The 24,676-nt window shown below is 43.6% G+C and overlaps 1 protein-coding gene across 2 annotated transcripts in view; it reads left to right on the top strand.

Annotated features, from left to right (window-relative positions):
- The first annotated feature begins 8,528 nt into the window (after positions 1-8,528).
- The window catches only part of arhgap21a (Rho GTPase activating protein 21a), a 145,058-nt gene continuing 128,910 nt past the window's right edge, over positions 8,529-24,676 (top strand). For both annotated transcript variants that reach the window (XM_072679274.1, XM_072679273.1), the window contains exon 1: positions 8,529-8,694. In XM_072679274.1, the coding sequence (XP_072535375.1) occupies positions 8,620-8,694 (75 nt within the window). In that variant the 5' untranslated portion in view covers positions 8,529-8,619. The remainder of the gene's footprint in view (positions 8,695-24,676) is intronic.

Here is a 24,676-nt window from a genome sequence, read left to right as displayed (position 1 = left end):
ACTTTTCGCTCCGAGTGGCAAAAGCGACAAAGACAACCTTTGTGGGCTAGGCCGGGCCTCCTTTTCCCTTATCAGGCATCAGCACTTAGGAACGGTTAGCTTACCTCCCCGATAAGCGCTCCATCCACACCTCCGCAGGAACATGGTGGCTATTGTCCCCTCGGCTTGGGCTAGCAGGATCTGGTTGGGGCAGGAATAAAAAGAAAGCCAGATACAAAAAGGCAGGCCGATTTCTCATGCATGGTCCCTGTGGTGCACCATTGAAGGACTGGTACAGGTAGACTGCGAACATACAAAAGAGACAAAAAGTGTATTGTGCTCTGCTGTGCATGTATGCTCGGCCACACTGGGACCGGAGAGTGGGATTTAGTTTCGCTGAATGGCAGCGGCTCTCTGGATTTGTGGACCGCTCGAATTATTCCAGTTTAGGACTGTTTACTGAACTGGGAGATGTCCTTAACAGGTGGTCCTTTGTAAAAACCTTCCCAGTTAAGAATTGCTCACGAATAGTGAATTTCATATTAAAGCAGTTGAGTGAGGGCGGCGTGCTGTGAGACCAGCTGCTCTTTCAGCTCTTTCAAGCTAGCGCTCACCACACTTTCCCCACTGTCCCCACTGTCCCCACTGTCTGGCTATTGTGGCTATTATCTTCCCCACCAGACAGACAGACAGGGGCATTACTAATACCAAAGGGCGCTGAGTTGTGGTAGCAATGCTGAGAATGCAAAGCAAGCAACCACCCGAGACACTATAGCAACCACTTTGGATATAATAACGTCCTATCAACCACCTAGCAACACGCTAGCAACCACTAAGCAACATGTAAGCAACCATAGCAATACTTAATAACACGTAGTAAGTAAGGAAGCACTTAGAAACACTATAGCACCATCTAAGATACTATAGCAACCCTTAGCAACACCATAGCAACCTGCTAGCAACAGCATAGAAATGATAGCAACTATGGAACCACTTTGGCTGTGCAACAGTTCTGCCTGTCCTACACTTTTACCAGTTATGTTTTGTTATTTTATCCAGTATAACCAAAAAACATAAGTATTTATAAAGGTTTATACTATATTCTATTCTATTCTATTTTTTTGCAAACTACAATTTAATAAATATCGATAATATACTCATATATAAGCCATCCTCCAGTAAAAGCTTTATTTTAGTCCCTTTTTTCATTTAGAGCATTTGTCTGAAGGTCTTGTCCAGACTGGCTTATATTAATGTTATGTCATGTTACACCGGTGGGACAAGGTAGACTTAGGGGGTCTTGTGTTGTAACCCACTGCAGTACACCAATGATATAGAGAAACTAATTGTTAAATCAATTTTGGCTTCTTAATGGAGCATTATTTATTTACTTATTTATTTATTTTTGATTTATGAATCACTGATGTAGAATTAGGGGGGTCTTCTGTTGTTAGGGGGTCTCCTGTTGTTGCCCACTGCATTACACCAATGATATAGAACAATTCATTGTTAAATCCATTTTGGCTTCTTAATGGGGCATTATTTATTTATTTATTTATTTATTTATTTTTTATTTATGAATCACTGATGAAGAATTAGGTGGGGGTCCTCTGTTGTTAGGGGGTCTCCTGTTGTTGCCCACTGCATTACACCAATGATATAGAAAAATTCATTGTTAAATCCATTTTGGCTTCTTAATGGGGCATTATTTATATATATTTTTTGTTGTTGTTTATGAATCACTGATACAAATAAGACAAAAGAGCAGTAGGGCCAGATTTAATAGAAATAAAAAATGAAACCTCTAATAAACTGGCAGTAACCGTAATTACTTATTATAATTGAACAAAGTAACGTGTTGCCGTAACCCTATTTCAGCGTAACGTCCAGGTAAATCCCCTGGTGTCTTGTAGAGGGTGTATCCACATTAAAGCAGCATCCAGTCAAATTTTCACATCAAAATCATTTTGATGCTCCACTGATTGGTATAGGCAGGGTCTCGTTTTTATCGTTGTTATGGGCTCAGCATGCTGCTAACTGCATTATGGAGCTTTGGTAATGTGAGCAGGATATAATCCCATAATGTTACTCTACCACCTCAGTCCACAAACTTTTTTTTTTTTTTTTTACTTCAGACACCATTTCTGTAGCTCCTAGCTTGTCAGGGAAAGCATGTAAGCTTGTCTTCTGAAAGGGGGTGGCTGAAAGCATGACTTCCACTTCCTGACTGTAGAGGGAGCCTATATACAGCTCTCCATAATAACTCTGCTTTAAGGTGAGGCTTTGGAAGAGTCGCTCGACTGTTTCAGACACTGTCATGGTGGTAAAGCCTGGTTTCCATTCTCATCACATGAGGAGAGAAATACAGCAGGAGGAGAAGGAAACAAGTCATTCAGCAAAGCCAGTTCATAGAGCCTGAGCACAGGAGTTATTATGATGGCAGCTAGAATTATATTTATATATTATCATATATATATGTGTGTGTGTGTGTATGAAGTTATATGAAGTTATATATAAATATATATATATAAAAAAATTTTTGTAACATCAACAAGATTTATATATATATGTATATATATATACACACACACAAATATATATATATATATATATATATATATATATATGTATATATATATATATATATAGATACATCTTGTTGATGTTACAAAAAGTTATATATATACATATATTTATATATAACTTCATACACACACACATATATATATATATATATATATATATACATCTTGTTGATGTTACAAAAAGTTGTATATATACATATATTTATATATAACTTATATTATTATATATTATTTATATATACGTCATTATATAACATTAATATATTTATATTAATCATGTTATATTGTGCAATGAATCATCGTAAAAGCCATTTCATCAAATGTAAATGATAAAAAAAAAATACACAACGCCAAATTGAAAGTTTATAATCTGTCAATTATATTATTATCTATCAATAAATTTGCTAGGAATAACCATGACTTCCAAGGGTGGAGATTAGATCAACCCCATACTGCATCAGTACAACATGGACGAACACTAGTGCACCTGTCTCCCGCCACTAAATACCTACAAACCCATCCACCAACATGAACAGATCTCTTGGTTTGATTTCACTCTAAATGGGGGTATCCACACATATGCTGTTAAATTCGCCATTGTTTTGGGGGGGCCATGCACAAGGCCTTTAAACAATAGCAGAAAGAAAGCCCCTTTTTCGAGACTTGGGAGCTTTTTTCTCTCGCAGGACGGGTCACAAGAGTACCCCCCTCCATTGTCCCACATCCATTGTGCCATGGAGAGGCAGCCGAGCACAACACTGGCTTTCTTTGTCCTCGTCCAGATGAGCTGTAAACTCTCTTCTTCATGCATTCTTTAGCTCCTTGCGGCCTCCGTGTTCTGTATGTCACAATAGTGGAGTTAGATAGCACTCTGGCAGCGCTGGAGGAACATTGAGATGTTTGGCGATCAGTAGTGCAGTTATATGTGGCTGTTTCCACATGGTTTTAAATGGCTATGTGAGTTTCACTTGTACTCACATTCCTGCCCGGTCTCAGGCTGCCTGGGAATACTCTGGTCATTTTATGGTCAGTGATGTTAGATGTACTTTACCACCAATAATGCATTGAAAATGTTCTAGATATTGAAGATATAGAACTTCATCCTTGATGTTCTCCAGGTTGCTTAGTCATTATATTTTTATCAAATATTGTATATATTTTATATTTGATATATTTTATAAAGTAGTTATGTTTCTGCACTGATGTTGCTTCTGGTAGCTGGTTTCGGATGGCCTATGCTGAGTCTTTGATGGATTTATTATTATTGGAGATTCAAAATGTTCTAGATATTGAAGATATAGAACTTCATTCTTGATGTTCTCCAGGTCGCTTAGTCATTTTAGACTCATCTACAGCTCTGTTCATCATTATATTTTTATCAAATATTTTATATATTTTATCATTTAAATATTGATATATACTGATGCTTCTGGTAGCTGGTTTTTGGATGGCCTATGCTGGGTCTTTTATGGATTTATTGTTATTGGAGATTTCAATAAAATGTCAAAAAAAATCTATTGTTTGGTATGTTCTATTTAACTTTTAAAATTCAAATTATTTAATTATATTTAATTATATTTAATATATATATATTATAATTTATATATTTTATGGTCAGTGATGTTAGATGTACTTTACCACCAATAATGCATTAAAATTGTTCTAGATATTGAAGATATAGAACTTCATTCTTAATGTTCTCCAGGTTGCTTAGCCATTTTAGACTCATCTACAGCTCTGTTCATCATTATATTGTTATCAAATATTTTATATATTTTATATTTCATATATTTTATAAAGTAGTTACGTTTCTCATTTTAGACTCATCTACAGCTCTGTTCATCATTGTATTTATTTAATTATATTTAATTATATTTAATATATGTATTATAATTTATATATTTTATGGTCAATGATGTTAGATGTACTTTACCACTAATAATTCATTTAAATTGTTCTAGATATTGAAGATATAGAACTTCATTCTTGATGTTCTCCAGGTTGCTTAGTCATTATATTTTTATCAAATATTGTATATATTTAATATTTGATATATTTTATAAAGTAGTTATGTTTCTGCACTGATGTAGCTTCTGGTAGCTGGTTTTCGGATGGCCTATGCTGGGTTTGATGGCCAAGGGGGTTGGAAAACTGGTCACCGGGTGAAAACATACCCTATAATGGTAGGCCAGATGTTTAAGCTGGGCCTCATTCGATCAGTTGTTTGAAGACTGACGAGAACCGATCAAACGATTAGATAAGTGGAAGCAGGTTTAGCTGGACTACCAGCGTAACCAACTGCTGGTTGGCCAGTTTGGTCAAGGCGGTCGATGCCGATCTAGGGCTTGCAATGTCTATACACTATATGGACAAAAGTATTGGGACACCTGCTCTTTTAGTGTTTCTTCTGAAATCAAGGGAACATTCATGTTAGGATTACTTGCATTCACCTCCCCACCTCATCATCCCCAACTCCTCCACCACCATCATTCCAGAGACCACAACAGTTCTTCCACTGCTCCACAGCTCCTCAGTGCTCATGTTCATCTGCTTGAGAGAGCCCTATTCAATTGGTAATGTCTGTGTCAGCTATGGGTACTTAAACTTAAAGTAGCTGAATGCTTATTAGAAGGGGTGTCCATAAACATTTGGCCATGATATATGGAGTATTAGAAGGGGGCCAAGGGCTTTACCCAAGGAACTGTATTAAAGTGATTAAAGTTAATTAAATTGGGTTAAAGATTGCCAGAGTAAAGAGACTGGCCTGTATTTTGTAATAGACAAAGGCTACACTAACACACACACACACACACACACGTGTGTGTATTCGATAGCCTTTCCTGAAGTTTATGGGCTTGTCTTTTGTGTTGCTGCACCCAGGTAGTGCAGCTGCTTCCCTTTTTAATGAGGTACTTAAGCAAAAATGAAACCCTTACCCATCACCACACCTCTGCTCTCGTAAATCTGCCTTCCCACCTCCTACACTGGTGCTGCAGTAACAACCAGCGTCAGGCCTACTGGTTCGGAGGGACTTTGGAGACTAGAAGGAGGAATGTTTGGAAAGATTTCCCAGCTGCAGAAGGAACCCACATTGCTAATGTTGCTACTAGGGAGCTGAATTTCATGTCAAAATTGATGGCGCCCCCCCAAAAGATCCATAACTGATGATGCTGAGGGATGCAGTGCTGTGCTATTGAATATTTCATAACATAACAAATAACTTATATATAATAATTTGTATAATAATAATAATAATCATATTATTATTATTATTATTAATAATAATACATAATAAATATTATTATTATTATTAATTTGACATTATGTATATGCATGTTTTAGGCCTGAATTTGCCTTTGGGTCAGCTCCTGCTATCAAAATGTGAGATTTGGGCCCAGTAGAACTATCTTATACATGTTCTTCTAAACTGATCATAATATATTAATTATGATAAGTTTCAATGTTTTTTAAATATATATTCTCTATATACTTATTTTAACCATTTTTATTATTATTGGAGATTTTAATATAATGTAACAAAAATCCATTGTTTGGTATGTTCTATTTTACTTTTATAATTTTATATTTTTTAATACTTAATTATATTTAATTATATTTAATATATAATATATCTGATAATTGATTGGTCCATTTTTTTAATTACATATTTCTATTTAATTGAATTATAAACAAATTAGGACTAATTGTCTAACAATGTTGCTCAGTAGTGATTTACTCTTTAGAAATTAGTTTTTATTTTGCAATATTTTTCTTATTTGTTAATGTCAGTATACAATTAACTAATAATCTCAGTATCATTACTTTAAAAAACATTTGTAATTTCTATGATAAATATTTTTAAATATAAATATTATTACATATATTTTAATTAAAAAACGTATCTTAAAACAATGACAAATTATGATTATATCAAAATATATTCCATAATAATCTTTTTTTTTCTATATATTTGAAAATATTCTCCATCAGTGTATTAAAATAATAACACTTTTTCTCAAATCTAAAATCAATTACTTATTTTTTTTAGAATTGTGATCTGTCTGGGGACATATGGTGCCCACAAACCCCCCCCCCCCCCACACACACACACACACACACACACACACACACACTCACACACACACACACACACACAAATACATAATCGAACCAAGTGACTGATAGGAGCCATGTAAGACAAACCCCTAGAACAAAACAGCTCCTCCTATTGGTGGTCAGTCCCGCGGGAAGGGGAGAGGGGGCGGGGCTTGGGTTTCTGTTCTCACACACACACACACACACACACAGAGAGAGAGAGAGCGCGAGAGAGGGATACTGTGTAACATCGCGCCGCCAACTGGACACGCAACCCAGCTCACACACACGACCCGGGCTCCGTGTGTTCAGCGTTTAACCCGGACCGTAAGCGCGCGAGCCGTCTTTGTTGTCGGTAAACCTGAGCGCGCGCGTCGTTCGTGTGCGCGCTCTGCTGTGCAATGGCTTTAATAATAACAGGTAGGTGAGTGGCAGCAGGAGCAGGAGGAGCAGGAGGAGCAGCAGCAGCAGGAGGAGCAGCAGCAGGAGGAGGAGGAGGAGGAGGGCTTGCAGGACTTGCAGGACTTGCCAGATTTTCTCCTTCCACCCTGAAACGATGCCTTTCGCCTCGGGCTCGCGCTCGGACTGGACTGCATGTAACAGGTAGGCTCGTGTGCGTCCTCTTGAACGCTGTCCAGTCTCAGTTCACGCGCTCTAACGGAGAGGGCAGTGCTCCTTCCTTCGTTTCCTCCATTGCATCGAGATGTTACCACACTCTGGAGCTCTGAAGCCTGCTGAGGGGCTTCAGCTGTGCTGGTGGGGCCCTAGACCCTAAATTCCCCTTCCAAATGCTCCACAGGCAGCTGATGTGGGCCACGAGCTGCACGTTCCCGTTGCCTCCGAGGTGAAGTGGTGGGTGGAGATGAGGCAGATAGGCTGATGAGCTGGAGCTGACAGGCTTGCTTTGGTTGGAGATTCCCATGCAGTGAAGGTGTAGCTTGCTGCTCCACCACGGTCGTGCACTGTACAGCAACCTGGACTTGAGCCCCAGTGCTGTTCGTTGCTGGGTAGGTGTTGTGGTCGAGGTCGTGGTCGAGGGTGGTGTAGAGGCTCTGCAGGCTCTGCAGTGGGGCTGTAGGTCGTTGCATGAGGCTGAGATGGTCAGAGCTTCAGCTTAACCCTCTTACCTGTCTTGCAGAGGGGTTGGGCGTGATTTCAGGGACTGGAGTGCTGGACTTGCTTGGAAAAACATCTTTGACAGAAGTTTGTGGACACCTGCTCCATCCATGTGGACACGTGTTCCTTCTGAACTTAAAAGGGGTTTTCATAGATGTGTCTCAATTTGCTGCAGTAAGGGACTGTGCTCCTTCAGGAAGGATATCTTTTGGATCATTGTTGTGAGGATTTGATTGATGGCATTCTGGATGGAGCTCCACTACTCCAGAGTACCCAGTTCCAAAGCTCCTGTAGCCCACGCTCATCATTTGGGGATGTTTAGCTTAGGCTCGTGAAGGGTTGCGGTTGTTGGAGTTGTGGATGGCCTATGTAGGGTCTATGAAGGCTTCATAAGAGATGCCCAGAGCAGAGGGGGAGGGGGAGGGGGGAGGGGGGGGGTGACAATTCCAGTTCTGGAGGGCCGGATTCAAATGACCTGTTAATACCCAGGTTTAGTAGGTCTGTTAGAGCTGGACAACCACCGCGAACTGTGCTGGACTTCAGCCCTCGTTGCCCACTCCTGGTCTGGAGGTTCTAAAGAGATGGATGTCAGGCTCTGGATGCTCTGGATGCTTTTAGCTGGACCATATCCCTCACTAACCTTCTGTTTTCCCTGTTCTAGGAGCGTACGATCGACGAACATGAGGAGAGCGGACAGTGTGGATTAGAGAACCTTTTACAGCTTGCTTTTGGGATTTCCTCAACACGCCCCCCCCCCCCCCCCCCCCCCCCAAAACCATACACAATTCCCCCCTCTTCTCAATGTGGGCTCTAAAGGACCTTCTTCTTGGTGGATTGAAATGAAATGATGGCGGCACGTTGGACTGGTTCGCCAAGCCAGGATGAGGTGAAGAAGGCAGCTGGATCACCGCTCTGCGAGGTAGGACCTTCTGGCTTCTGGCTGCTTGAGGAGGTGCGAGGTGCTACGAGCTGCGCCTGCAGCTGCTACTGTTGACCCTTTCCCTCAAGCATGAGCCTTAATTGACTGAGCGTTATTGAATAACACGGCGCTCTAATGTGATGGAGAGTGAATGCTGAGGGGCTTCGAATGTGGTTGTTGGAGATGTTTCTGGGCCACAGGCCTGCGGTTGAAGGGTCTCTAGTGGGGGTTCAGATGGCAGAACACCTCTAAACGAAGAGAGTCTGAGATGCTACACTGATGGTGATCAGTCGGTTTGGGTCAGTATATATTTGTTGGAGATTCAGATGGGGAAACACCTGAATCTTACTCTCAGATGTTTAGAGACCCAACGCTGATGTTGAGTTTCTGGTTTGGATGTGTTTGAAGGTTCTAGATCTATGTTCTTGTTCTGGATGCTGCGCTAGGAGGCAAAAGGCGTCTCAGATGTCCATGTGTTTGTGAAGATTGTATCTCTGTGCTTCCGTTGGAGATAAAGGATTCATGGATTCATGGATTCAAGGAGACTTTATTGTCATTTGCATCACATATGATACATGGGGTGGAACGAAATTGAGATCTTAAGGTCCTAGCTACATCCAAAGAGCAATAAATCAAATAAATAAATCTAGAATATAAGAAGGGTAGACATAAATAAAAAAGTGAGAGAGCAAAGAAATAAAATCAATACATAAATAAATAAATAATTAAAAAAATAAATAAGGACGCAATCTAAAAAAACTAAGCGAGACCAAGTGATGGATGCTGGGTAGAGAAGCTGAGAAGCTAAGAAGCTCAGCTTTACGGACAGGATGGAGCAGCTTCCGTAAATGTGTTACGGTACAGTAGAGCTGGGCAATATGACAATATTTTAGCGTGATCATTTTTGTTATTGTGGTACACTGTGCTTTTATGAGTAAAAATGACGGAACTCTGTATGGGAGGGTTTTAATAGCAGTTTAAAAAAAAAAAGTTGGTGCATATTCTCGATATTGCGATAAATATCGTACAAAATATCGTAAAAAATATCTTTAAATATCTTGATCCAATTTTTCCCCCCATATCGCCCAGCTCTACAATACAGGTGACTGAGGCTTGTTTAAGAGCTTCAGCCGTGTTGGTGCTTGTGTTGACATTGAACCACCATACCATCCATAACCACACCATCATTTCAGCTGATGTGGGCTACAAGGTCCAAATTTCCCATGGTAACATTGGTGTTTACTGGGTGGAAGTGAGGCTCAGCAGGCTTGCATTGGCTTTGAGCTTCGAGAAGGTTGGAGACGCACATGCATTCAAGCCTGTAGTCTGAATCCCTGCACTGCCCCGATGGACTGAAACCCAAGTACCGTTGCTGGGCATGTGTTTGAGGATGGCCTAGTGGCTTTGAAGGGGCATTGGGGCAGTAGGACATTGCAGACCTGCAGGTTCAGATGGTGAAACTCCTCTGACCGTTCCACTGACGGGACGAAAGGCTGTCCTAGATGTCCTTCATTGATGGTGATCAGCTGGGTTGGGTATAATGGACAGTATCCATCTCTGTTTTTGTTGGAGAACCACAAACAATGACCCAATCTGTCAACGAGACAATGCGAGACCAAGTGATGGAGTGGGTTGAGGAGCAAGGATGCTCAGAAGATGTCATGGTAACCCAATTAGCAGATTTTCAGCCCACCGGGAGCTTGTGGGACTGTATTGGGAATTGTATGGAGGAGGAGGAGGAGGACAAACCCAACCACTATGGGAGGTGTGTGTCTTTGTTGGTTTGGTTTGGGGTGTGTCGGTGATGTGCTCGATTCAGAGTGTGTAAACAGCTTGGTTTTGGAGATCTGGTCTGTTCTAGGTGCTTATGGTTGAATAGTGATTCTGAGGAACGGTCATGCACAGTACAGTACAGTACAGTAGTAGCTTGGTCTCAGGAGGGACGTCAGTGGAAGCGTGCTGGTGCTGGATTTAGTGATGCTATTGGGAAAGTGCTTTTGTTTTTGGTGGTTTTAAGAGGATATACGAAGTGTAGTATTGATTTTCTGTGAAATTAGGTTACCGTCTAAACCATTTGCTGGCGTTCTTTAAGCATGGAAATAGTTTTGTTGAGGCTGTTTGGAGAGATGATTACCAGAGGGTACACAAAATCAGATTTCAGTGGCAGTAAAAGGGATTCAGTTTTTTCCATGTTTACGTGCTACACAGTTGAGAGGTTGGGATGTAAACATGTCATTCTGAGTGGGTTTGGTTGAGATGGTTCATCGTAAAGCCAGTTTTTTATTTATTTATTTATTTTTTTTAATAAACCTTCCTTCTAATCACCGATGTATTGAGAGCAGAGCGGAATGTAGGGTATTCCAGGACACAGTGAACAGCGCAGCCGGTCAGTAAATACTGACAAACTGTAGGGATGTAAGAAAATAACGAAGACTGTGAGCCCAATTTTAGCGATCTTTTGGCGAGTCGTCAACTGTGCACTACACAGCTTGATTTAGGGGCGTGTCGGTGTGTCTTTGCTAATGTAACGACGCCCAGCTCGGCTCGAAACGCTCTAAAGTCATGTACGAAGTCTCTTAATTAATCATGGGTGTTTTTTCATTTATTATTTATTTTTTATTTTTTTGGGGGGTGATTGCAGAAATAAACCAATCAGTGCGTCTCTCGCCGTTCCCTTTAAGAGCCAGGTGCGGTCTGACTGACTTCGGCGGGTTGCTATTTCAGTGGTGTAAAACGTGGGGGGTGTACGAGCGTCGGTCTGCACGCGCCTGTGTTATATATAACTATATTATATATAATATGTATATAATATATAATATAATATACATACATACATATATACATACATTATATGTGTGTGTGCTATATATATATATATATATATATATATATATATATATATATATATATATATATATATATATATAGCTGTACAGTTAGTGTATAACTGTACAATATATTTTATTATATATATATTGTACAGTTATAAACTAACTGTACAGCTACATATATATATATATATATATATATATATGCATACATACATGCATTATTTATATATATATATATATATATATATATATATATATATATCACATATATATATATTATGTATGTATTATATTATATATATAATACATATTGTACAGTTATACACAATACACAATAACTGTACAGCTATATATATATATATATATATATATATATATATATATAGCTGGAGGGACAGATCTGTTGTCTGTCCATAATAACTGTGATTGTTGTTGTTGTTATATATTTACTTTTATATATATGAGAGTATTGACAAAGTCCATGTCAGCACAACCACAAGCCTTGGTCATTGTGAAGCCCTGTTTACAGCCCAGACAGGCTGAGAGCAGTCAGGATAGTGCAGCAGAACAGTGTGAGGTAGAGGTTGTGAGGAACATCTGGTAGATCTTATCAGCAGTCTGGCTGTTCGTGAGTCTGGAGGACTTGACCCGAATGCACTGTAGCCTGCGTCTAGACAGGGTCAGGGTGTAAACAGTCTGTTAAGCCTGGAGATATTCAGGAACCAGGAGCCGCTGTAGTGTCACTGAAGTGCAGAAGGGTGTGAGATCCTCGTGGCTTTATCAAATTCACAGTAGTTGTCTCAGTTTGTCTGAATCTGAGGTCAGTAAACATCCGTCTGACATAAGGCATAAGTCTTTGTTGTACAGGTGTGATAAGGTCAGGTGGTCAGTTATGGTGGTCATGGTGTGTCCGCTGCGTTCAAGGACAGCATGTGGTCACCATAAGGTGTGATCTTTAGTGGACTGCTTCAGGGCTGAAATCGAACATTACTGCTGCTAGGTATATCTGCAGTATATGGACAAAAGTATTGGGACACCTGCTCTTTTATTGTTTTGTCCAATATCAAGGGAGCAGAGCATTGCTGTGTGGATTTGATTGCATTCAGCGACAAGAGCTTAGTTAGTCAGGTCAGGATGTTGGATGATGATGATGATGATGATGATGATCACCCCACAACCTTATCATCCCCAACTCCTCCCCAACTCATCCCAAAAGTAATGGATGGATCTCCACCACCCATCATTCCAGAGACCAAAGCTCCACCTTCCATAGCTCAAAGCTGTGGGGGGGGGCTGGCGTTGGTGTTGGCACGGGGTCAACAGGTTCATGTTTATTTGTTTCTTATTCTGCTGCCCGTACTTCTCTACAGGGACTAGACGAAGGGGAAAAGTAAAGTTAAAGTAGCAGAATGCGTTCATTAGAAGGGGTGTCCACAAACATTTGGACAGCCCGACTGGTATGTGTTGTTTTTATGTACAATCGTAAAGTGATTGCTCGCAGTTTTTTTTTTAATTCCATAATGTTATTTAGCTGTGGAAAATGTTGGCCTGCGCTCTCCTGTTGTGCCTCTGTGGATCCTGTCACATGATTGATAGTACGATTGGAATGTGTGTGTGTGTGATTGGCTGGCTCCGGCTGCCTTGTGACCCCTCTGCAGCGTGGCCTGCATGAGCAGCATTATGAGGAGTTCTGAGCACTCCTTTGATATCCTGTTGTAACATGTTGTTCTACCCAGGAAATCTCTGTGGAATACCTGATTTTTGGCGTGTGTGTGTATGTGTGAGAGTGTGTGTGTGTGTGAGAGTGTGTGTGTGTGAGAGTGTGTGTGTGAAGATTTGTCTTCAAAGCCATGTTTGAAGTGATGAGAGGTTTTTATAGAGTCGTCTCGTTCTGTTGTTGTTTTTTTCTGTTAAGATTAATTTGCTTTAATTTGGCGAGTGAAGAGTTTACATAATCCTAACACCATCATCCCAATCCCAATCCCAACCCCGACCAGCGTTCCAGCTCAGCCAGCGGGGTTTACGTGCCGGTTCTAGCGGGCATGTTCCCCCGCCCACCTCAGCGTGGCCCGTTACGTCATGAGCGAGAGCCTGCCGGATGCACGGCATAACAGCGGGGATGGATAAGCAGCATGTTTATGGATTAACCCGTCAGACATGGCAATGCCTGTGTGTGTGTGTGTGTGTGTGTGTGTGTGTGTGTGTGTGTGTGTGTTTGAGAGTGTTCTTGTGATCCTCTTATAGTGCAGCCCCCCGTAGGTTGGTGTTATAAGCCCTTTGGGAGCTGAAAAGCACTGTGTGCAAAAACCTTGTATCTCCAGTTGTTGCCGTTTTCCACTTTTTGAGATTAATGTAAATCTGGCAGTTCTTCTTCATATTATAACGGACCAATAGAAACGCTCTAAACTTCGACTAAGATCTTTTTACGCTGACTTCCAGTAAAGGTTCAGGCAGCAGTGATGCACAGTACAGTACAGCAGAGGTTTTAGGCCCATAATCCCATTCATCTAGATCCAGATCTCATCAGAACAGATGAAGCAGGTGAAGATAAATCCAGTAAAAAGGAGAAACAAGAGCTTCTCATTCTGAAGAAAGAAAGTAGTGAGATCTTGTCGGTGAGCTAGTCTGAAGAGCAGAGCTCGGTTCCTCCAGGGTTCTCCTGGACGCCCCCCAGTCCAGCCAGCACAGCGTGGAGGATGTGTTCAACTCCATCAGCAGCAGCAGCAGCAGCAGCAGCTCACCTGATTTACCATCATTAAGCCCTGATTTACCACCAAACCAGGTGTTGATCTGAGGATAACTCTAAATAACACTAGACTCCATGAGAGAGGAGAACTTTGGAGATGTTCTAATGAACAATGTAATTTAATTAATGTAATTATTAAATTAATTAATTAATATAATATTAAGTATTGTCAATTTCCAGACGTGTAAAGTATTAGACACCCAGACTTGAGTAAAAGTACAGGTGTACTTCAATCAGAAAAGTGACCTGAGTAGAAGTAGAAGTGTTTTTAAGCTCCGTACTAAAATACTCAACTTTTGGTACTTAAGTATTTCAAGTAGTTTAGTATTCTAAACTGTACTACTCAAGTACTGAAAGTAAAAGTACAGTACTGTGTTCTGTAGTTCTTACAGAAAGCAGTCAAAAGTTTGGGTATCAGTGTTTATATTAGTTCAGATGCTCAGACTGAAGGCCTGTCTCAGTTCCTCTGGCTGTAGTAGAAGGACGGGACTGTAGAAGTTCATGAACTTCACGAGTCTTCAGTTCACTCTCTAAACAAACTCTCTCGCCCAAAAGAGAGAGAGAGAGCTGAGCAGACCTGACTCGACCCGCCACATACAAGAGTTCTGTAAAACCAGTGAGGAGATCAGCTCAAACCCCTGAGCTTCACTCTCTGTAAACTCAACTACAGCTGAAAGATCTCAGGCCATTCGGACACATACGAGTATTTGCAGAAGGTGAAGAGGAAGGAGGTTCTTCTGGTGGTTCTTCTTCTTCCATCTGGAGATAAACTAACAGAGCTCTAGCGTTAGTGTCCTCACTGCAGCAGCGCCTGTTCTGATCAATGTTGAGGCGGCTTCATCGAACCCGGTGACGGCGCCATCTAGCGCTCTGGAGGAGATAATGTGGGTTTGAAATGATTCGTACTGTTTTAATAATTTTAGCGAGTAACGATGCAGCTCATAAACAAAAAACAAGTATTAGACTCATCCAGAATATGGTGAGTAGTCACATGACTCCGCCCTTTCCAGGCTGTCAAATGGGAGCAACTTTGAGGGAAAACCCCAGAACAGCACCGAACAACTGAGGAAGCTTATTAATCGCTGATTCATCATAATGGAGGTAAGATGTTGAGGTAATCGTGATGCTGATTATTTATTTCAATTTACAAAATAAAAGTCTTTCAGGTGTTGAGGTTTAAGGTCCGACTGTTGACGGACACGTGAAGGCCACTTTTCCAAAAGCGCTCCGGCTCAGTTGTGACATTAGTTTGGCTGATCGAGAGGCCAGGCCAGTCAGCGTTTCCACTGGCCCCTGCCTCGCTGCCTCTGCTTAATCTGCTCCCCTTAACGTGATTTAAACCAGCCTGGCCTGGCTCTCTCTCTCGGCCACATACAGGCCTGAGATTGATTATCTCTGACCAGGAGCTGGAGGAATTAATAAAGAGCCATGGAGGACCCGTGAAGGAATTCCCAGCCTGGCCCAGTAAAGCAGTAGACAAGACAGTAGAGAGGGTGAAGGGTCTTGCTCAAGGGTGGCAACCCAACAGTGGCAGCTTGCCGAGCCTGGGTATCGAACCCACAGCCCTGTCATCAACAGCCCGGAGGTCTAACTGCTCAGCCGTAGAGGTGCAGTGCACTTGAGGTCATCCCCCGCATGGCAGCTTTGGGCGGTTACGCTGTAACTCCGGTTCCTGGCAGGTGTCTCCAGCAGGCGCGCTCAGCATGCCGGTTCTCGCCTGCTGCACACGTGTGGCCTGCAGTGTCCTACAGTTCATCCTGGTTCTCTTACAGAACTGTGCACAAAAACACCACAGCTGCGCTGCAACGTTGAGTGGGGCTCCTGTTATTCTAGTACACACAAGGGGTCCAGGTTCTAGGTTCTCAAATCCTGCAGAATTCTGAAATGCTAAATGGGGCAGGGTTCTAATATAGGCAGATGCTCGGGGTTCTGGGTTCTCAAAATTGTCTAAAATCTTAAATCCTACAAATATCTAGAACGCTAAATGGGGCAGGGTTCTAATATAGGCAGAGGCAAGCCTTGTGTGTACTAGAATAACAGTCCCGCTCAACATTGCAGTGCAGCTGTGGTGTTTTTGTGCACGGTTCTGTAAGAGAACCAGGATATACTGGTTCTGGGTTCTCAAAATCGTCTCAAATCTTAAATCCTACATTATTCTAGAACGCTAAATGGGTCAGGGTTCTAATATATGCAGAGGCTCAGAGTTCTGGGTTTTCAAAATCGTCCCTAAAATCCTAAATCCTACAGAATCCTAGAACGCTAAATGGGACAGGGTTCTTACATAGGCAGAGGCTCGGGGTTCTGGGGTCTCAAAATCATCTCTAAAATCCTACAGAATTCTAGATCGCTCAAATGGAGCAGGGTTCTAGTATATGCAGAGGCTCTGGGTTTTGGGTTCTCAAAATCGTCTAAAATCTTAAATCCTACAGAATTCTAGATCTCTAGATGGGGCAGGGTTCTAATATATGCAGAGGCTCAGGGTTCTGGGTTCTCAAAATCATCTCAAATCTTAAATCCTACATAGTTGTACAACGCTAAATAGGGCAGGGTTCTAATATATGCAGAGGCAAGCCTTGTGTGTACTAGAATCACAGTCCCGCTCAACATTGCAGTGCAGCTGTGGTGTTTTTGTGCACGCTTCTGTAAGAGAACCAGGATATACTGGTTCTGGGTTCTCAAAATCGTCTCAAATCTTAAATCCTACAGAATTCTAGATCTCTAGATGGGGCAGGGTTCTAATATTGGCAGAGGCTCAGGGTTTTGGGTTCTTAAAATCGTCTAAAATCTTAAATCCTACAGAACGCTAGAACGCTAAATGGGACAGGGTTCTAGAACACCAAAACAAGCAGAGTTTGAGAACACTGTCATTATCCTCCAGAGGACGGTGGTGTATATATTGCTTTCCTGAAGTTGACTGTGTGGAGGACCACATTCACAGCTACTGGTTCTAAGGTGGGCTAAACGTTATCTAGGTTACAGTACTGTACTGTTGACCGTTGTTCTAGTAGCTTGTCTAATATAATTAGTTTAGTTTAAGACTTGGTCTGATGGTCAGCTAGGAAGGGTTCTTCAGTAGGGTTCTGCTGCAGCGCTAAGCATGACGGACGTCTCTGCAGACGTTCGTTTGCGTTTGATTTATGGTTCTAGACTCTCGGGTCTCGCTGCTCTGCTCGGTGCCGTAGCTGTGCTATTTGCGAGGCCTGCATGCCTAATTGTGGAGGCTGATTGCCTTCATGCCTGCGATGAGGCTGTGCGGATCGATGTCTCCCTGGAGGCCTCCAGCGCCTGCTTTACGTCAGAGAGAATACAGGCCAGGCTCACTGTGGTTAAAGCTTCGGGGACACAGAGACCCTGGTGGGAGGACTAAAGACGGGGTTTGGGACAGTTTCAGCTGTTGGATTAGCCACGTTTTTAAACCAATCGTATTGTAATATCCCAATGAGAGCATTAGCATTAGCAGCCATGCAGCTCCTATTATGTGTGATTGGATTAGACAGCTAGGATTGCTCCAGTCTGGACTGGTTACACTGGTGTTTAGGGGTAGCTTAGTGGTTTTATCTCATTATTATTATTATTATTATTTTTTATATAAATTAAATTAAATTTCACGTTGAACGGACCTATAGAAATGCTTCACAATGACTCCATTGACTTCCATTAAAAGTGAAGAGGGGTCCTGTAAAGCGGCAGTTTGGAGATACCAGGTTTTCGCATGCTGATTAAGGGGTTGTAAGTGCCTCAGGAACACCACCGTCTATTGTTAGCGCCAGTTAGCTCACGGCCGAGGAGTAAGCAGGCAGGTTTGGGACTGTGCATGCTACCGGACCCCTCGCACCCCCCCCCTCTCCCTCCCCTGCTACTGTCCCTCTAGAGATTTCAGTGTCCCTCCCTCTAGCTTTCTCTTCTGTCTCCAACACACTCCACAACTCCCCGCCAACCCCCACCGCCCTTCTCCTCCCCTGCCATAAGCTCACAGTAGCTGTGGAGGGTAATTAAAGACCAGCTGCTCCTGGTCATTATGAAACCCCCCCCTACCCGACACCCCGCCCCCCACCCCCCCAACCTCAGTTTTCTCTGACCAGCTGAGGCACCACATTCGGGGATCTGCCCTGGCTCATGAAGGTGGTAAAGAAGCCTCAGTGAAGTGTTTATGGCTGGGTCACAACTGAACAAGCCACCTCGTCACCATTGGTCAGAGGCAACTTTACAAGAGAAGGAAAAATCCTGCCCAACTTTCAATGGAAAAAAGATCTATTTTCCACTCCATTTCTATTGGTCCATTCAGCGTGAAATTCTGAGGCAATCCCCCCCCCCCCATCCAATCTGGCTGGCCAGCTTTTAAACCACCTTGACCGTCACAGACCAGCTTGGACCATCTGAATCCAGCTACCAGCTGAAGCTTTTTTTCAGCAGAGCAGATCAGCAGCTGAATGTGTATGAACTGTTACAGACAGAGCAACTGACCGAGCCAGAGAGACAGACTGGCAGAGCCAGAGAGACAGACTGACAAACTGGCAGAGCCAGAGAGACTGACTGACAGACTGGCAGAGCCAGAGAGACAGACTGACAGACTGGCAGAGCCAGAGAGACAGACTGACAGACAGACAGACAGACAGAGCGAAAGAGACAGACAGAGCGAGAGAGACTGACTGACAGACTGGCAGAGCCAGAGAGACAGACTGACAGACAGACAGACAGAGCGAGAGAGACTGAGAGAGAGACAGACAGACAGGGCGAGAGAGACTGAGAGAGAGACAGCCAGCCAGACAGAGACTGACAGAGCGAGAGAGAGAAATACTGACAGAGCGAGAGAGAGACAGACTGACAGCGAGAGAGACTGAGAGAGAGCGACAGACTGACAGAGCGAGAGAAAGAGACAGACGGTCTCGGTCTGGCAGTCAGCAGGAGTGTGAAGGTTAAAGGAAACACTGTTCTGCTGCTGCTGCAAAAAAAGGCGGTCTAGTGCTAGACTGCAGGCTAATACATGTGGACAAAAGTATTGGGACACTTGCTTATTTCTTTGTTCCTTCTGAACAAATCAAGGCTGTTAAAAAGAGCTGATCCTGCTTTTGTTGGAGTAACTGTCTCTACTGTCCAGGGAGGAAGACTTTCTACTAGTTTTTGTTTTGAGCGTTTGATTGCATTCATTCTTTGGGCGCCCCCTCATGGAGAGCTGTACGCATGCGGGACAATTCCGGCCATGCTGCGAGATCCATCAACTTTAGCGTTTAATGTGGGAGGCTAAGCGTCTGATGGCTGAGTATAGCTGACATAAACCCACCCCTCTCCTGATACTTGCTTGCTGGCTTGCTTGCTTCCTAACAGTGCTGTTAGGATGAAGCCTAGAAGGCACATCGTCCAACATCCTGACCTCACTCACACTCTTGTCTCTGAATGCAATCAAACCCTCACAGCAATGCTCCCCTAAACTCTAGTAGAAATTCTTCTTCTCTGGACAGTAGAGACAGTTACTCCAACAGAAGCAGGATCAGCTCTTTTTAATATCCTTGATTTCAGAAGAAAGAGTGAATGAGGAGCAGGTGTCCCAATACTTTTGTCATTTTTTTGTAGAAACACAAGGGCTGGCTCAGTATTGGGCAAAGCACAATTCTGCTCTAAGGCAAAATCTCGGGGGGGTGGGGGGGTCCCTATTGGTGTGGATTCCCCCCCCCCCAAACCCCCTCACTGCAAGGTCACCTGTTCGTAGTTGCTGAGCAACAGCGCAGTGCCAGTATGTGCTGTGTTATCTAACACACTGCCGTTCTGCTCTGCTTTCCTCCTGCACTGGTGATAGTGTGTGTGTGTGTGTGTGTGTGTGTGTGTGTGTGTGTGTGTGTGTGTTAGTTACACTCTATCAGGAATCCAGAATGACCATTACGGCAGGCAGGCGTGTCTGTGTGTGTGTGAGTGTGTGTGAGTGTGTGTGAGTGTGTGTGTGTGTGTGTGTGTGTGTGTGTGTGTGCGCCTGCATATTTGTGTGTGTGTGTGTGTGTGTGTGTGTGTGTGTTGGTGGGGGCAGCAGTCAGGAAGTAGAGAGATTAACTGGTGGAAAACACGCCAGATCTTTTTTTTTTTGGTGTCCTTGCCGCTTCAGCTCTGATGCCCCTTTCACCCTCCGAACAGTCAGCGAGGGTCTTTAGCACCGCATAGCGGGGTCAGCCCGAGCTGGCGTGTGTGACTTCAGACTGGGCAGGGATTCGGAAAATCTCTCGGAAGACGAGTGCGACAGATTCACAGAGGTTTATTTGAACACACCTGATCAGCCATAACATTAGGACCACCAACGGATGAATAACAGCGCTTATCTTGTCGTAGGGGCTCCAGTCAAGGGGTGAGATATGCATATCGTGCAGCAAGTGACCGGTCAGTCTTTGAAGGTGATAGAGGTGTTGAAGCAGGAAAAATGGGCAAGCGTAAGAATCTGAGACACAAGAACCGAGCTGTGATGATGAGTAGACGAGTCAGACTGGGTCAGAACATCTCCACAGCATCAGGCTGGTCGGCCTTCTGGGGTGTTTCCGGTGGGCCATGGGCAGTGCCTACCGAAATGCTCTGAGGAAGGGCAACACCGTACTGCTGCAAAAAAGCGCTAGTGCTAGGCTGAAGGCTAATACACCATATTGACAAAAGTATTGGGACACTTGCTCGTTTCTTTGTTTCTTCTGAAATCAAGGCTGTTAAAAAGAGCTGATCCTGCTTCTGTTGGAGTAACTGTCTCTACTGTCCAGGGAAGAAGGCGTTCTACTAGGCGTTCTACTAGATTTTTGGATTTTGGATTTTGCTGTGAGGGTTTGATTGCATTCATTCTTTGGGCGGCCCCTCAGGGGGTTTTTCCTGACATGATATAAACCCACCCGCCAGCGCCCAGCGACGGGGGCATGGGCAGCTAAGGCTTATTGCTGCTCATGGAAGTCCCACCTTCAACTTGCAGGACTTAAGGGATTGCCAGATTCCACAGGACACCTTCAGAGATCCTGTGAAGTCCATGCTTCGAATGGGTTAGGTGGCATGAGGGGAATCTACACAATATCGGGCGGATCGGTGTACGTAACAGCATGTTGGTCGACTGGTCTCTCAAACTGGTTTTAGTGAGTCCGGTGCTCTTCAGTGCTCTTACCAGTCACTGCATCTGAATTCAGTAGAATATCTTCGGGTTGTGGGTCAACAGGAGATTCTCCTGGAAAAATTGTAGGAATTGGGTAAAGACCTCATGTCCACGTGGGCCAGAATCTGAAGGTGTTGTGTAGTCCATACCGTGAAGATTTGAGGCTTTGAGCTGCTGTACATTCCGGGAACTGCTGGACCTAAAAACTAAAAATCTTGCCATCTCCTTTTAGAAACTCACTGGTCAATCCTTCTACAGAAGCTCGAAGCCTTGAGGTAGTCATGGATGATCAGTTATTGATCTCAAGCCATGTTACAGATGTAACTCAGTCCTGCAGATTTCTCCTGTACAACATCCGGAGAATTCAACCCTTCCTCCTCTAGAGAGTCGCCCAGGTGCTCGTTCAGTCTCTCGTCACTTCAAGACTTGACCACTGCAGCTCTCTTCTGTCTGGTCTTCCTCTGTGCACCATCAGGCCCCTGCAACTGACCCAGAATGCAGCGGCACGGGTCGTCTTCAACATTCCTGAATTCAGCCATTTCACTCCACTGCTGCGTTCTCTCTTCACTGGCTTCCTGTAGCTGCTGCCCAGGTCATCAGACCCCTGACTCTGGTCTACAAAGCCAAGCCAAGACTGGACCAGCCCCTCTGTACTTGATGCCGATGGTCAAAAGCCGATCTGCACCGAGAGCCCTTCCAGCTTCAAGTACGGCTCGGCTCGACCCGCCATCCTTTAAGATCCACGGAAGACGAGCGTCCAGACTTTTTACTGTCCTGCACCGAAGTGGTAGAACGAACTTCCCCTGGGTGTCCGAACAGCAGAGTCCAACGCTCGCTGTCCTCAAACCCAGACTGAAGACCCTCCTCTTCTGAGAGTACTCAGGCGAAGAGAAGAGTATTATGGTCTCCATATTGACTTGTGTTTAGTAGAGTCTAAGATTAGAGCATCTTTAAATTATTAGTCTATTTAAACTAGCTGAGGTTTTTCTTGGGTAAACAGTGAAGCTCTGCTAAATGTTGTAAATGTAAATGTTGAGAGCAAGGAGGCCTGACTTGGTGCTAGTATCGAGTTTCCAATAAAATCAACCCCCTAGTAAGACTGCTGGGCTAAGAGTGGCTGAAATTGGGTCAAATTGGCGGCCCAGGCCCAGCATGGGTTCCCTTTTTGTGGACAGTGGACAACTGCCCGCCGTTTCCTCGTAGTCACTGTAATTCTGTTTCAGTTGTACCTGAAGAATAAGCCAGGTACTAAGATCTGACTCAAGATTAGTCGTTTATTAACAGTCCGAGTGTCCGGATCAGGGCTGTAAACACTCCCCCCACGACCGAGAATCAGGCCACTTTGCCGAGCTCAAAGCACGGAATGTGCCTCTGCTGGCTGCTGTCCAATCCCAGCACTCTCTATTCCCTGTTGGAGCGTGCCGGCTCAAACGGCAGCTGTCATATGCTGTCCTGTCCTCAGGGACGTCACTGGGTTTTCCCGAGTACTGCGCTGATTTGTGGACACGTTGGAAGGTGTTTGTGGGACATTAAAAGTAAGTTTGTACTTTACACCTGTCTGCCATAACATTAAAACCACCTGCGTTAGACCCTGTATGTCCCCTTTGAGACATGCACTCCACAAGACCTCAGACGGTGTCCTGTGGTACCTGCCACCAAGACTAAATCCTGGGTCCTGGAAAACCTGGAAAGTCATGGAAAACAAACATGCTGAAATCCAGTACTGAACAGTCCTTGAAAAATAACAACATTGAAAAAAGGACTTAAAAGTCTTGGAAAATATTGTGATAATCTCATTTTATTATAATAAAATCATAAGTTATAAATTTTTTCATCATTTTATATAATAATAATAATAATATTTTTTTTATAGTAGCATAATATTTGACATGGCCAATCGCTGCCCGTATTTCATATGACCATGCACAGTTTTGGCCGTGGTATCATGAACGTGTGGTACGTTGTTTACTAGCTAGCCTGGACAGTCTTTTGGCTACTAGGGTGGACCGAACACTCCCGTAAACAAATTACGTAAAAAATAATTCTCAAATTTTTCGTTTGGGAAGTTGCCATTTGAACCCTGACTGACGTTCTCCTAATGGATGGTGGGCACCCATGACTCCTGGGCAGCCTGCCGCTACTTTGCCGGTCATCCTTCTTTAGAGCTTTCTTTTAGGAAAGATACTGACCACTGCTTTCTTCCAAAAAACACCCCACACAAACCCCCCCCCCAAAAAACACAGAAAAGACCTGCCCGATGTTTTGGAGATGTTTCTAGAACTCCTGAGACGTCATGAGACCTGCACAGAGCTGTGTTCAGGTTCAAGGATGCTGCACCACACCACAGAGGTCGCATGTGTGAAGGCGTATGCAGGCCTGACGAAAGGGACTTCGGGACCTCCCGTGGCGTGATGGTCCGAGGGAGCTTCAGCAGTGATCTCTATGGTTCTTCACTGAAGCCCCTACTTCTGAGCTACAGCCTGATAGCCACTGTAACAGATAGCGCTGGCCTGAACAGCCTTGTCTACGCTGATAGTATAGGACACAGGCTGGGACAGTACATTTCCTGTTTCCGCAGCCTTATCTCTGTGTAGATACCGAATTCCTTCGTTCTGATGTCAGGAGGCTTGAGCGGTTGTGTCTCATGTCTACAGAGTCGACGCTTTTCTTTACTGGATCTCAGGACCCCTTAGAACCCCTTTCCACCAAAACAGCTCTGACCCTTCCAGGCATGGCCTCCTCAAGACTCCACCTCTGAAGGTTCTTCAGACAATAGCAGCAGATCCTTTAAGTCCTATACGTTGTGAGGTGGGGCTTCCGTGAGCATCACTGGAATCACTGAGCCTTAGGTGCTCATGCCCATGCATTTTTGGTAGGTACTGACCACTACACACCGGGAACGCCCAACACAGGACCTGCCTGAGCTGATGTTTTGGAGATGTTCTTGTCAGAGTGTCTCAGATTCTTACGCGTGACCATTTCTCCTGCTTCAACACCTTCAAGAACTGACCGGTCACTTCCTGCCTGATATACCCGCACCTTTGACAGGCGGCACTGGACTTCACCCGTCGGTGGTTTTAATGTTATGGCTGATTGGTGTGTGTGTGTGTGTGTGTGTATGTATGTATGTATGTATATATATATATATATAAACTGTGTATCCAGATTAATGTTTGATCCAGAAGATCAAACATTAATTAGGTAGTTTCAAAAAACTACACCGATGTTTCGTGTGTGTGTGTGTGTGTGTGTGTGTGTGTGTGTGTGTGTGTGTGTGTGTTTTTTAAGCAACTCCAAACG

The sequence above is a fragment of the Salminus brasiliensis genome, chromosome 5 (genome assembly GCF_030463535.1).
Source record: "Salminus brasiliensis chromosome 5, fSalBra1.hap2, whole genome shotgun sequence".
Lineage (NCBI taxonomy): Eukaryota > Metazoa > Chordata > Actinopteri > Characiformes > Bryconidae > Salminus > Salminus brasiliensis.
This window is presented reverse-complemented; position numbering and strand designations above follow the sequence as displayed.